General features: G+C 38.0%; 1 protein-coding gene across 13 annotated transcripts in view; it reads right to left on the bottom strand.

Moving 5' to 3' along the window:
- The window catches only part of CADPS2 (calcium dependent secretion activator 2), a 498,805-nt gene extending 488,650 nt beyond the window's left edge, over positions 1 to 10,155 (bottom strand). For all 13 annotated transcript variants that reach the window (XM_063101364.1, XM_063101369.1, XM_063101373.1 and 10 more), the window contains exon 1: positions 9,814 to 10,155. In XM_063101364.1, coding sequence (XP_062957434.1) covers positions 9,814 to 10,155 — 342 coding nt within the window. The remainder of the gene's footprint in view (positions 1 to 9,813) is intronic.
- Positions 10,156 to 15,050: the final 4,895 nt, after the last annotated feature.

Here is a 15,050-nt window from a genome sequence, read left to right as displayed (position 1 = left end):
TTATAACATATATAGCAACGTTTACAAGTCATAATATATACTAATTTGTGATGGAAAACTTAAAGTTAGTTATATATGACAATGTTAAGAATAGTTCACTAAACTACATTCTCTGCCAACATAACATTTGAAATCTACTACGAAAGAAAAAACAAAAAATTTCCAACGGTTGAAATCTTTAACGTACTCTTCTGATTATCAATGTAAATACTGGTTCAAGGAAAAAAATCTGAAACAGGATTTAAATAAGTTTCATAATGTTACACGTGGTCTGAGGCAAACGGTACTCAGGGTTAAATCTGTACCTTTGTGTATTTTCATTATCTTATTATAAAGCAGAAAATAAACTAAGCATCCTAACCAAGAAACCAGATGAAAGAACCACTCTCTTATGTCTCTTCCTCCCTAAAAAAATAAATGGATAACAACCCCCCTGCCAAAAAAAACACGTAAGGGAAACACAAAGAAAGAACAGAAACCACTGGTTTATAAAACAGTGAAACTTATAAGGTTAACAACTTATAAAGTTAACAGGTATACTTGTAAAAACAAGAGGATCTGGAAAAGCTAATGAATTTTTTTTAAAGAATATAATATAAAATAAGATTATATAAAACCAACTTAAAAGATATTGAGAAAATAAGCACAAAATATGTTCAACTCAATGTTAATATACTTGAGAATCTAGAAATGACCACTTTTCTGAAATCATGCAATTACCATATTTGAATCTAGAATAAGGAGAAAATCTAACAGGTTAAAGAAAAATAAATCTGAAATGGATTCTGTATGTAGATAATTTTACAAGTGGAATTCTTTTAAAAATCCAAGTATCAGGTACTTTACATACTAAAAACAAAAAACTATTCTAGGAATACCGATAAAGGTAAAATATTTCTCAATTAACATCATTATTCCTTAAAACTGAACTTGTAACAATGACAGTCCAAAATAGAAAATAAGATACCTTTCTCCTATAAAGATAGCTGTAAAAATAAAAAATTAAAAGTATAGGGAACTCAAAATCGAAGGTAAAAAACAATCATAATCAGGTAGAAATGACCCTAGAAATGCAAATACGGTTTAATAGGAAACCTAGTTAGCCAACATGTAAAACAAAACTAGGCAATCACCTCCATTGGTACAAATAGGAATGTGATAACATTTAACATTATTTTCTGATATTTTTTATCCTCTTAATGTAATAATAAAAAGATAGTTATTTAAACAATAAATAATAGCTACCCTAAAATCCTAACCAACAATATATTCACTGGTAAAGTACCAAAAAACATTCCCCAGTAAAACTTGGACTGAGACAAGGGTGTTGGCAACAAGTACACTGTTATGGATATTTTAACCAGTACAGAGATAGGTAAAACAGAATAGGTATAGCTACTAGATAGGACCAGACAAAAGTCATCACTATCAGCAGATGATTCAACCACCTACCTAGAAAATCTAGAAGGATAAATACTAAACAAAACAGTCAATTTTGTACGTACCATCGATACGTACAATTAATATGACCAATTATATAAAAAAAATTAGTTTCCTATTTATCCATAATGAGATGATAAAGATAAGTCACAATAAAAACAAAAAATATAAAATGCGTAAAAATAACCTTGATTATAACAGCAAACTAAAAACATTACAAAAATATTTTTACTAAATGAAGAGATATGTTATAGTAAAAATATCAGTTTCCCAAACGAGCTTAATTGACAAGTAAAAGTGACAGCACCTAAAACTGAAAATATGCATGTAGTGGGAACTGTACTAAACACTTGCATGCATCATCTCATTTAATCATAACAAGAATTCTATGAGGTTATTATCCTCATTTCACAAATGAAGCAGCCAGGGCCCAGAGAGAAGTGCCCTATACATTCAGTGAATGAATACTAGACAAGAATGAAGCCCAAACTCTCTAAAAACAAAGAGTAATTTCCTAACCAATATGTTATACTGGGCCAGTAATTTTTAAAAGGGGGGGAGGGGCAAGAAGAGTGATGAAAGTAAGAAAATTTTATTTATTTTTTGATTCCAGATGTAGGACTCCCTTGAGGATTTGTTAAAGGGCTATTCTTGTGGTGGTGAATTCCCACAGTTTCTGTTTGTATAGGAAAGATAATATTTCTCCCTTATTTCTGAAGGAAAGCTTTGCTGGATATAGTATGCTTGGTTGGCAGATTTTTTTCTTTTAGCACTTTGAATATGCCATCACATTCTCTCCTGGCCTGTAGGGTTTCTATTGAGAAGTCTGCTGTTAGCCTGATGGGTACTCCCTCACAGGTGATTTGACGCTTTTCTCCTATTTTTAGAATTCTCTCTTTGTCTTTGACTTTCAATAATTTTACTACAGTGTGTCTCAGGGAGGTCCTTTTTGGTATGAATCTATTTGGGGCTCTTTGAGTTTCCTGGATCTGTAAGACTCTCTCTCCCAATATTAGGGAAGTTTTCAGCTATAGTTTAATAGACTTTCAAAAGAAATTTTGACACAGAAGAAACTAACCCCATGAGAAATTAAAATATGTAATAAAGTTATCATAAATCCAGAAAAAAGAACTACATTAACGTGTTAAAATGAAAACTCAGAAACAGATATAAAGAGAAACATACATACACACATAATGTATATATAAATTATTGAACATAGTACAAGAAGATTTCTGCCTCTTTTATTCTCTACTTTATCTCCAGAACATTGGATAGTGTTAAACTTACATAATAGGGTCTCAATAATCAGTTGATCAATGAATTAATGAAGAAAAGAATTAATATGATTAATTGGGCCTTAAAGCTTAGTAATAAAAGTAGAGCTTAATCAAAAATTAGGCTGCAACAATTGCTTAGCTATTTGGAGAAAAAAAGTAAATTCAACTCCTCCCCTCAAATTTTAATTTCAGATGGGTAACTGATGGTAAGATGGGTAAGAGCACAAATGAGAAATAAGTTATTAAGGAAAAGATCAATCTAAGTACACCTAAAAACAAAATGAAAGGCTGATGACAGAAACATCCTCCACAAGGGAATGCTATCCTCAATAAATTGATAAATGATTCACATCAATTAATACGTAAACTCAAAATCTCAATAGAGAAATAAGGATATTAGACCGACCATGTGCACAAACAAGCACACACGTGCACACACACACATTTATCATCACAAACAATCAGAAAGACGCAAATTAAATATCTCAGCTGTGAGACTGGCAAAGACAGCCTTTAAGTCGTTCAGGTCCTTTGCCCCAGTAATATTTCCATTATAAAAATTCATCACCAACTTCAAGGTTATAAAATGAAAAAACTCAAACCATGATGTTTACAAAATGATATGATACTTTCAAGAAGCAAAGCAGAGTATCAACGACACTCTACAAAGTAGAAGGCTCTCAAATGCAAACTTCACCTATTAATGGAATTTGAGGAAAATAGGTTTTCCTTTCTGTCCACCTAATGTTAGAATTTTTGAGATGGCAGAACTTAAATTCATTTAAATAGTTATAATTAATTTAATAAGATGATTACTTGAGAATGCCTTCTAAAGGTTACTTTTTGAAAAACCTATATGCATTACTACTACATACACTGAGGAAACAGTCCACCCACCAAAGATCTTGTAAGACCTTTGTGAAATTTATTCTTCAGTTAGGAATTACTCAGTGTCAGCTCCAACTTTGAGATTTCTCTACATTCCTGTTCATTTTGGAATGGAAATCAACACTCATGCTTACCTTCAGTATCCAATATTTATTTTTGGTTGCTAATGTAGTGACCTATCTGTGGTTTTATAATGAATAAATTACACAACTATTAATTAACTTCAGCATATCACCTATTGAAAGACTTTTTAAAAGTCTAAATGAATATGCACTGGCCTCCCCACTGTACTGACTCAAGAAACTCGAGAATATTATTTAGATGTCTTTTTGTTTGTTTCTTGCTTAGAATACCCCTATTGCCTTTTCTTTAATACGGAATAACCATTTAATTACTCAGTAATCTCACTATTACAAATACTTTCACCCTGCGTAGGTGAAATTAAGCCAGTTTTCTGTTGCTTCTTTTTAGAACCATGGTTCTCAACCTTGGCTATATATTGAAATCACCTGGGAAGCTCTACAAGTACACCCCAGAGACTGATTTAATTAGTCTGGGGTATAACCTGGATAATGGGATTTTTAAAAGCTCACTGGGTGATTCTAATGTGCAGTCAAGGATAAAAAGAATTACAGACCTTTATTTATTTATTTATTTTAAAGAAAGGAAATCATAAAATCTTCAGATAACTTAAACACAGTGGTCATAAGATAAAGTATTACAGATATTGAACAATAATTCCATAATTTGTTGCCTGCATACTCTTCAAACTCTAGGTAATACTTCACTTGTCCATTGATAATTTACCATCATTACATCTTCCCCAGCCTAAAAACTGAAACAGAAATATCACATGACTATACAACCTATTTCCTCCTTCCCAGAGAAAGGTCCCAATTAATTTGAAATGCATACAAAGAAGCACAATTTAGTATGATTACAGTGGCGATAATTCAAAGTGACCTGCCTCACTAGCAAATGATAACTGGTAGGATTTTCTATTCAGAATTGCCATAACCTGGCAGTCAGCTTTCTTAATTTTGTTTTTTCAAAGTCCTTAATGACCTTACAAACTGTATTTATCTTGAGAGAGTACAAATAAAGGGAGCTGTTTCCGTTAAAACAAAACAAACAAAAAAAGAAACTGAAGAGGGAAAACACACAATTACAATAATATTATTTCACTTAATAAAGTCATCATCTATCAAAATTACAGCTGATTTCATTTTTGAAAGGAAGAAGCAAACTCCAATATCACTTAATCCATTTGAGTTCTCATCAGCACAACTCATTCCACCAAATTAAATGCCGCGGTCTCAAGATACCCTGTGGAAGGTTAGATGAATCAGCTGAAGCAACAAGCACTTTTATGAGTGTTTCAAGTCCAGTCTGAGATTTTACTTTAATGTGTGGCTTCCAACCCACTCTCCACAGGACAAGGTATTCCCTATTATGAAAAGCTGCAAACACAACCCATCCCTTCTATCTCTTTTAGTATTTGCACCATAATGTACCAAAGCCCATGGAGCAAAAATGAAAATTGATCCTAGCTCCCTAAGAGAGCGGCTTTTTAGACTATCACAAGATCTGCTGGAAACCTGCAGGCAAGAATGCAACTCCATTTACTTGTCTCTGGGGTTTGGTAATAGCACTGGGAAAGTGTCCTTTTGAAGTCATTAGTCTACGCCAATAGGTATTACCATTTTTTTTGGCTTTCTTTAGAAGGATGCTCCAGGTGAATCCTGGAGCTCTCCAAACATGTTTAGGAACACTAGTTTTCAAAGAACAGTAAAAGTACTTTGCCTCTATATTTCTCTTTCCTTCTTCCTGTACCTCACTAATTCTTTGAGGCATGGACTAAATCTGAGACTTGCATGTATCCAACAGTTCTTAGAGGCCATGCATGGGGCTAAGAATGTATCAGGCCACAGTTTATCTTAACTCTCAGAAGGAGAGCAACATAGCACTACAGCACAATGGTGCCTAGCATAAGAAAAGTGACTCTCAGTCTTTGCAAACCTGTAGCTCATTTTTAATAAAACTGGCTCTTTCCCTGAGCATGGGAATCACATAAGTTGTCAGAAGACAGAGAAACAGAAAGGACTACTGTTTCCAAAAGGAGATAAAAGTGGCCACTTTATGTAATATAACATTCAGATGAGAGAGTTGGAAGCAAAAATGCACTGCATATTTTATCCAATACCATTTCCCCACAATGCTCTCCTCCAGATCAATTTCACCTAAGTTTACTTCCCCACCACCTGCAATTTCACAGTACTATTTGTATATATTCTCCAAACTTAGAATTATTACAGACAAGTATGCAAGTGATGGGAGTGTTTATTATATAAAACGTTTAATAAGGCACAATTTAGTGTGATTACGGTGGCAATGCATGTAGAAGTGCAAAAAGCATGGTTATATGAAACATATGGAAAGTTATTAGGTATCATTTTAGTCTTTTTAATTCCCTCATTTCTAGCTAAAAAAATAATAGCTCCTTTTCAACATCTAACTTTTACTAAATAAAAACAAAATTTACGAATAGAGCAATCACTGACAAGAAACCTATAGAATCTGGCTACCCCAAACTATCAGCACTTTAAGTCATACCCACCTTAAATATAGGTATAAATTCAGACTTGCACTCTGTAAACTCACATCTATAAGTGAATAAACTTTACTTCCTCTATGTTGGTCATTATGCTTGTTGGAGTCTCCCTACTTTGTAACCACCAACAACCCCCTGTATTACTTTTTCCTCTGGGGTCTCAATGTTTTCTAAAAGTTTGACAAATTGCCTTTAAGTAATACTTAAAATACTTGCTTGATCTACAATACTTTTCTAGTTTCAACACTGATCCCACCTTTAACCAATGATCTAGAATCATCCAAAGTTCAAAATTATTGTTGTTACCTTTGTGATGGCACAAAGGTGAAAAAAAGGTAATAAAGCTTAGAGGCTCAAGCACTATTCACTGCTGAAGTCATTTTGCAATAGCTGTTTGTTACTTCATGCTGACATCATGCATGAACACTTAGGAGGTGTGACCACCTGGTATGGTGCTTTGCCACAGTGTTCAGCTCATACTCACCACCAGAAATTTCTGTAAAGGCATCGAGAGTAAATCAAAATGACTGACTGCCATAACCTGACCACTGTCATTCCTCAGAGTTAAAATATTCCAGCCAAAAGCAAAGAAATACATGTTTCAGCTAACTGTGCCTTAAATACTATTAAGCTTTCTCAATAGTTCATGAACAAAACCTCTGATTAGCTCTGTGGAACATTTTAACCAAATGAAAAAATAAACAACACAGTGGCTCAACTCTGGTCCACAGGAACTCATCAGCCCTGTGAAAAGGCTTTAACTGACTAGAAACCTGAGTCCTGGCCTCTAAGGTAAAGCCCTCACCTCTATGATTAATTTTCTTCGTTTATAAAATGAAGACCCTTTCAGATCTCAATTTCAGAATCTCTAAACTCTCAAAGTTGGGAAAAGTGAGTAAGCAGCAATACACATTTCAATGACGACAATTTAAGCTATTAAGTCTTTTTACTGGATGTCTGACTACTTGAAGATACAAAATAAAAACATACAATGGATTAGTGATTTTGCAATTATCCTGTTACTTCTTTTATGTGACCCAACTGTATAATTCAAGGCTTAAAGTAAGATTTTGGCTTTAATTATTGGCTTGTGCATCAAATTCACATGAACATAGTTAAATTCCCATTTCGTTTTGTCATAAGGGGGAATCTGACTGCCAAGAATTGTTCCAGCTACCTTTAAAAAAAAAAAAAAATTAAAGAGTTTTAAAAAGAGGGAGGGAGGGCTTTTGAATACATTTTGAATAAGGTAAATACTTAGCTTGTTACCGGGCCTCCATTTTAATAAAAAATAAAAATTCACAAAAGGTAACCTATGCTCAATGCTCTCAACAGTTAGAAAAAAAAAATTTCTATACATTCCAAATATTTTTTTATAGAATATACGCAGTATTTTGCTTCTGTTTTGTAGTTTGGAATTATTTTGGGTAATGCTTGTATAAGGTTTTAACAATAGGCTCCTCAGTAGTATTGTGAATGTACCTGTTTGCCAACTCAAATAATTTCTGGAGAAACAAACATTCTATTTAAACACAGGAGGAGTCAGAGAGAACTGCACTATTTGAACAACGAAGGGAGAGTCTGCTTCATTAACAAAATGCAACAAGTATTCACAGTATAAATCAACCATTAGTAAATGAGTTTTTGCAAAAGTATCTTTAAGGGTAATATTCCAAATAGAAATAGCCTCTTAATTTTACCACACATTATTTTTACACTTTAATACACTAAAAATAAGCTTAAATGCAGTTTGAATGGTAAAACTGGAGACTGGATGATATTCATAAACTTTATATGGAGTCATACCACAACATATATGTCAAAAATTACACTTAGTTTAAGAATGACTACTGAAGTTGACAGTCACTTGACCTATAGACTTGGTGAGATGTTCTGAGTGGTCCCTCAAACCAGCCCCAACACAAGCAATGGATTAGGAAGTATGGTACTCATCTAAGAGTGGAGAAGCAGACTCACGAAAACACCACAGGGCATTCAAAACCGACCTGACAATGCTGGCTTAATCATGTCAATTGGTTTGGGATTGGGAAGTGCTTCTCTGACCTCTCTCCTCCAACATGACGAGACTGTCTAGAGGATCTCGAGATCTTTTCCATCCCTTGCATTCTGTGACTCTGAATTACCCTGAAGGCTAGGTTACCTGAAGGATATGTGTGATTAGTCTCCAAGTGTAGGGAATCATCTCATAAGCACGCCCAGAGAATAATTCCAAAACACCTGCTCAGTTGGTGCCAGTTTTAAAAGCTTGGGTAAGAACACAACATAAGATCTACCGTTAGAAAATTTTAAGTATACAATACAGTGCTGTTAACTATAGGCAGTTTCATAGGTGTTTATTTATCCCCAAACTCAATGAGTTGCATACATTAACTATGTACAGATTTTTAGTCAATCATATCTCAATAAAGTGATTTTTAAAAAGTTAAAAAAAATAAAGGTAGTGTAAATGAGGGTAGGAAGGGGTGGGGAAACTCCATTTACTCTAAATTACAATTATATTTCAAAAGTCAATTAAAAATCTGTCCAAATTTCTAAAAAAAAGGTCTCACATGAAGTTAGTATTTCTGAAACCCAATAAACGTCTGCACATCTATGTATGCCTTGAGCAAACTACACAATCTCTCTAGGTCTCTTGTCACAAACTGAGGGGACTGTTAACAGATTTCTACAGAACCTTCCAGGTTCAGCATTCCATTAAAAAGATTTCCTAGACAGTTTCTATTGTAAACATTTACCCAGTGAGAGCAATTTGAGTTATTACCTCTGTCTGATACAGAACATCAGATCTCTGGGGTCTTGTTTTAAAACCAAAGTTGGCAGACATTTCACCTAAAAGAAAGTCCTTACCTCTTTGAGGAGGAAGCCAAAAAAAAGCATTTATGAATTGGTTATGCACCATTCATTTTTCATCAACAGTGCATATAATTAGAACTGCTCAGACTAGGAATTACCCACAGCCACTCTACAAACCTGCATACCTTCTTCAGTGTTTGGATTTAATGTCCTGGTTGTATGGCAGCATAGGAAACTTATCCATTTAACTTTGTTTTTTATTCACTGAGGACAATTTCTAGCCATTCTCCCTAGTGAAGAATTTTTCTCCAGCTCACAGAAGAAAAGTGCTCAGACTCCACCTGTTTCACCTACCTACACCCTCAGACCCACGGCAAAGCCCAGCTCCAGCAAAACCAGGCCGAGCTAAGTGGACAGGAATGCACCACTGCTGTTAGAAATTAAAGTTGATGGGAGTTGCATTCTAATCCGGCAGAGCTAAGTCTGACGGATGCAACCTCGGCATGGCCGGTCTCGGTCTCCGGTCTCATGAATGGGGAGCTGACACCTCCTGCCAGCCCTGCCATGGGGTTAAAGACGCGTCCCCTGCAACCCCAAACTCGGCGGGCAAAAGCACCTTCTTTCCCCAAAAGATGCCCTTGCCCCCCACCCCCTCCCCAACTAATATAAGCACAGTGTCCTGCGTTTCGCAAAAGGACGGCGGGCAGGCACCCCAAAACTCGACCGGGAGAAAACCCCGGACTGAAGTGGCGGCAGGAGGCGCCGGGTCCCTCAACTCACCTTCTGCTGCCTCCGGGCCATGTCGGTGGGCTGCTTGGCATTGAAGGGGTACGCGATACACCTCACGACGAACACGTAGAGCTGCAGGCGGATCCTCCGCTCCTGCTCCTCGTCCAGCTGCCCTTCGGGCTCGTCTCGCCCCTCGCTGAGCACCGAGGGGCTCGGGCTCACGGGTCTGGCCGCGCCGCCGCCGCCGCCCGCGCGCCCTGCCGCGTCCCGCCGCCCTTCACGAGCCGGGGCCGGGGGCGCTCGCTGCGAGCCGCCGGCCGCCACCAGCACATCGCGCCTCTCCTCTTCCAGCCCCTCGTCCGACTCCTCTTCGCTGGAAGACGGGTCCAGCATGGTGCTCGGGGGGGTCCCGCCGCTCGGCCCGCGGCCCCCAGGCGCCTCACCCCCGGCGGCTGCGCCCGCGGGTCCGAGGGAGCCGCGGGGCTGGTAGCAGCGGCCGCAGAACGAAAGGGAAACTGGCCAGGGCTTTCCGGACACGTCGAGTTGGGCACGGGCGTGTTTCCTACCACCAGGGCGAAAGGGGCGGGCAGGAGCCGGGAGAAGGACGCGGAGGGGGGGCCGGGGAGCCGCCGGGATCGAATAGGCGGAGTTAGTGGGAGTGAGCCTGGGCGCCTCGGGAATGGCTCGGCCAGCCCGGGGCGCGCCGACACCGTGGTCCCCCGGAGGCAGCCGGCAGAGGCGGAGCGGCCGGAGCGCCCGGGCGCAGGTGGAGAACCTGTGGCGCCTACAACAAGCAACACGTGGAATGGAACGTTGAGGAGCCGGCGCGGGGCCGCGGAGTGCGCGTGCGTGCGCCGCGCCGCTGCCCGGGCCCGGGTGCGGGGTGCCGGAGCGCGCCGTTTGCAAAGGCGGGGAGCGGCCACCCCCGAGGCTGCTGGGACTGCAGGGACCCCCGCTAGCTGTCATCTTTTCTCCCGCAAGCTTCCTGGGGAGGTGGAGGTGGGATGGGGCGCAGGGAAGGCTGTCCCCCAGCGAGAGGTGAGGGGAAGCGGCCGGGACATTTCTCAGACGCGAACGTGATGCCCAGCGTTGAACCTGGGAGCGGAAAAGTGGAACCGGATCCGTTCACCTCGAAATGTCGCTGCGAGCAGACTTTGAAAAGTCTCTCGCCCTGCTCTGTGGCTGTTGGACGCTCATGCCGAAATCCAAATTATAAAAATCAGGGCACGTGTATGAAAAGAAAAGGGGGGGGGGGGAGAGGTTTTCTTTTTAAACCGTTTTATTCCTGCAGACGCACTGGCAAGATAGATTTTATTTATTTGCGAAATGAAGCTCCAATTCAGCTCAAATAGCTCGATTATCTTCTGGGTTGGGATGCGATCGACTCAATACAGTTCGTGTAGTGTAGACATTTATTCAGCAAATGTTTGAGCGCCCGCGCGGGGTCCAGCCTTGCTAACCTCTGGCTGAGCCCGCAGTGGACTGGGGCACACAGCACTTGGTCGCTGTGGATTCTGCCCTCAAGTGGGCGTCTCGTCTCTTAGCTGCACGGCGGTCTGCTTCATCTGCGCTGATTTCTCAGTCCCAGTGCCAGCACCACCTAGGACTTTGTTTTCGTGCGTCTGTTTTGTGTCGTTAGTCATGACAGAGGGGGAAATGGGCAAAACACTGTATGCAACACAAGGTCGAGTGTGCAACGAGCGGCCAGGCTGGCAGGTGATGAAGCTCAGTGAAAGTAATAACGAGCAAACACAGCGACTGTCAGCTCAGTGTTCGTCTGCCCCATGGCCAAATAACAGTTTTAGCTTTTTCAGGCCACTTTCACAGTTAGGTGTACAAGAGAGAGACTTTCCTTCTGTATTGACTGACATTCTCCCTAGATGGGGTAAAGGACAAGATGACATTAATCCCTGGAGAGCCTTGCCTATTTATCTATCTTTTTGGTAGTACATAGAGGTCTTCACTAAGGGCACAGCTGCTCGCTGATCGCCAACTGCCAAGGAATAGGAAATCTCAAAAACTGATGCATTTAAAGGCACTGTTATTTTTGGCAAGGTAAATTCATTTGTCATAATATCTAATGCTTATATAGCACGTGGCAATTTGCAAAGCTCTGTGAAGTTGTTTATCTAATACCGTCATCAGAGTAACCTTCTGAGGCAGGTGATATTATTATTATGATTTCCCTTTGTACCGGCTATTGCACTAAGCTCTTTATGTACATAAATCTCATCTATTTTTTAGTTCCATTGTACAGATAAGGAACATGAGACGTACAGAATTATCGTAGGTCACAGAACTAGTAACTAATGGGATAAGGACCCGACATAATTTTCTAGTTTCAAATAGTGGCTTTTTCTATTGCAATTTGTCTTGAAAATAAATCACTATATTAAATGTATGATCTTTATTACATTGATAACTAAAATAAAATTTTAATTCCTAGGGACATAAAGGTGCAATTTAAATATAGCGTCTTTATTGACCTTCCTTTTCTTGCCAACCAAAGGTATATTTTTTAGTTTTTTATGAATTAGTTAATACTTCTTGATGTGATAGCTTATTATTCCATTCTATTAAACGTGTTACCAAATCAAAAATCTCCAAGCCTTAAAAATCCCAGTGGAAAACATCTTTTAGAATAGCATATACAATGTTTTTTTTCCATGAAGATGAAAATATGAAGCATAAATTAAAGAAATAACCAAAAGACAACAAAGATAATTTTTAAGGATTTCATTAATTAAACCTAACATTGATTAAGAAACTACCATATGTTAAAGCTATACTAGTTATATTTAGAAGAACAAGATAAAGTCCTTAAGAAGTTTACAGGTTAAGAAATGACAAGTGAGAAAACCATTTATTAAAAAAAAAATCAATATCAGAATTGCAATCCGATGATTGTTCCAATAACCCAAGAGATAATGGTAATACAGAGAAGAAACAATGCATTCAGGATATAGAAAGAGAAGACTTCCAGGATGCTTGACTTATCCTGAAGAATGATCCAGAGCTGTTGAGGTAAGGACACTATTGAGAGGAAGAACAGCATTTGCAAAGGCATTAAATTGTTTGTCACATTTGGAGAACTGCAGGTAAAGCGGAATGCATGAAGTGAAGAATATATGTAAGTATGAAGATGGGGGAGATGAAACTAGAGAACAGGCAGAAGCAAATTAGGGACTGGCCTTGTACGTCATGCTCTGGAATTTAAATCATAACCTGAAGAAAATGGACATACACATAAGGGTTTTGAGTAAGGTAAGACATACTGTGTACCTGTAACTCTAAAGAGTCAACCTGGAACAATCTAAGAGCAGTGAAGCCAGAGGCAAAATACAAAGAGGAGATTACTAAGGAAATCTGGGAGAGAAACAATGAAGGCTTGAATTTAAGAGAGAGGACAACAGGAGGAAGAAAGCTTATAGATTGACAAAGGAATTAATATGTATGAGGAGCTGAGGAAGAGGGTGGAGGATAGAATATGCGCCCCAGGATAGGATTACTTGATTAATAATAGTTGAAATATGGATTTCTAGAAAACATACATTTGGAGAAGCATCAAGGAGCCTATGTAACATATCAGAGAGATCCTAGACACAGTTGGAAATGCAAACCTCTTACTCAAATCGGAATAAAAATATCGTCTGCATATTGGTGGTAATTGAAATTACACATATGGATGGTAAGGCCCAGAAATTGTTTGTTCAGAGTGAGAAGAAGGCCCATGATGGGTCTCTGGGGAAACCTCCCTTACTCTAGTTAAGGAATGTTTTGAAGAAAAGGAACCTAAAAAGAAGACCTAATCATTAACAATTAATTGCACTTTAATAATTTTTACTGAAGTTTTCAATTTTGTGCTTATACTATTGTTCTTGCCAAATTTCTACCTTACATATTAACTTTTTAGGTCATTATAATGGTTGATGCTCTGGAATAATTGATTGACTGATGCCCAATATAAGACTATGATTGGTGTGCACCATTTCATAAATACACAGAATACACTTGAACTACTTGAACTTATTCAGTGATTCAATTTTACTTTTGTCAAGGTGAGCATAAAAACAAATTTAAGTTAGACTGCTTTTTAATGAAACACCTCTAATGCTTAGGAAAGATGGATGCACAGCAATAAAATAGAATATAAAATGTGTTTTGGCGATGATATTTAAGAAAACAGGTGCATGACCTGAATACCTATAGGTGAGCTGTTTTCTAGTTGAGAATTAATTTGAGCATTTGACCTGAAAGGAAAGTATTAACTCTTTAAAGTCACAGGTGAAGTCATTCTTTCATTGAATAGTCATTTTTCAGGCCCCCACTCTAGGCTATGCACTGGTCTGAGTAGATAAAAACAATAAAATTTAGCCCTGAAAGGATGTGCATGAAACAGATATGAGCACCAAGTAAACAATTATGGTAATATATGCCCTTGTAGTGTTGGAGAAAAAATTCTCAAAATTTCCCTTAAGTCTTTTGGAAGTGGAAATTCTATTATCTTTTGTGGTATAGTTATAGCCAAAATTATTTTACAACAGAGAATATTTTTCAGGTGAAATGGAAAAACCAGTTTTGCAATATGTAAGAGAAAACTGTCAACTCACAAACCAGCTAATAAAAGAAGTATGCATTTATAAAAGTAAGATAAAAACAATACATTTTTTAAAGCTTTAAGATGAGTTTTTATGCCTTATGAGGCAATAATTCTCCTGAAAACCACATTTACATCCCCCTTTCTCCCTTTATTCAGCTTTTTTCCTTTTCTTCTCTCTAGTTAGAATCTGAGTCCTAGCAAAGAACCGTTCTGCAACCCCACTTTTTACAGCTAATGGATGAAAATATATGCAAATGATAAGCACAAATTGACCAATAAATAAGTAGTCCACATTTACACACACACTCAAGACTAAAGATACGCTCAAAAGGTTGTTGTGAAAATTAAATAATATGCATGCAAAGTACTTAAAAGACTATCTGGTATATAGCAAGTTCTCAGTTAATGCCAAGTATTTTGCTGTTGTTAATTATTTTATAATTAAGCTCACTTTAGCCATGAACTATATCTACAAAATGTAGATAAAGTTACAAATGGTTCTATGCATTTATTTATTGGATTTTACACAGCGCAGAATTTGTATTTCTGGGTTTTTAGCCTTGAAATGAACAAAATAAACTAATTTCCAAATGTGTATTAAGATATTTTATTAAGATCTAAGAAATTTCATAATTTTTATAAGAAGGTTTGACCCCAAATAAGAAGCTACCATTCTTCTGCTCCTATT

This window comes from Cynocephalus volans, chromosome 6, assembly GCF_027409185.1.
Source record: "Cynocephalus volans isolate mCynVol1 chromosome 6, mCynVol1.pri, whole genome shotgun sequence".
Classification (NCBI taxonomy): Eukaryota; Metazoa; Chordata; class Mammalia; order Dermoptera; family Cynocephalidae; genus Cynocephalus; species Cynocephalus volans.
Note: the sequence above shows the minus strand (reverse complement) of the source record. Positions and strands in the feature narration are given on the sequence as shown.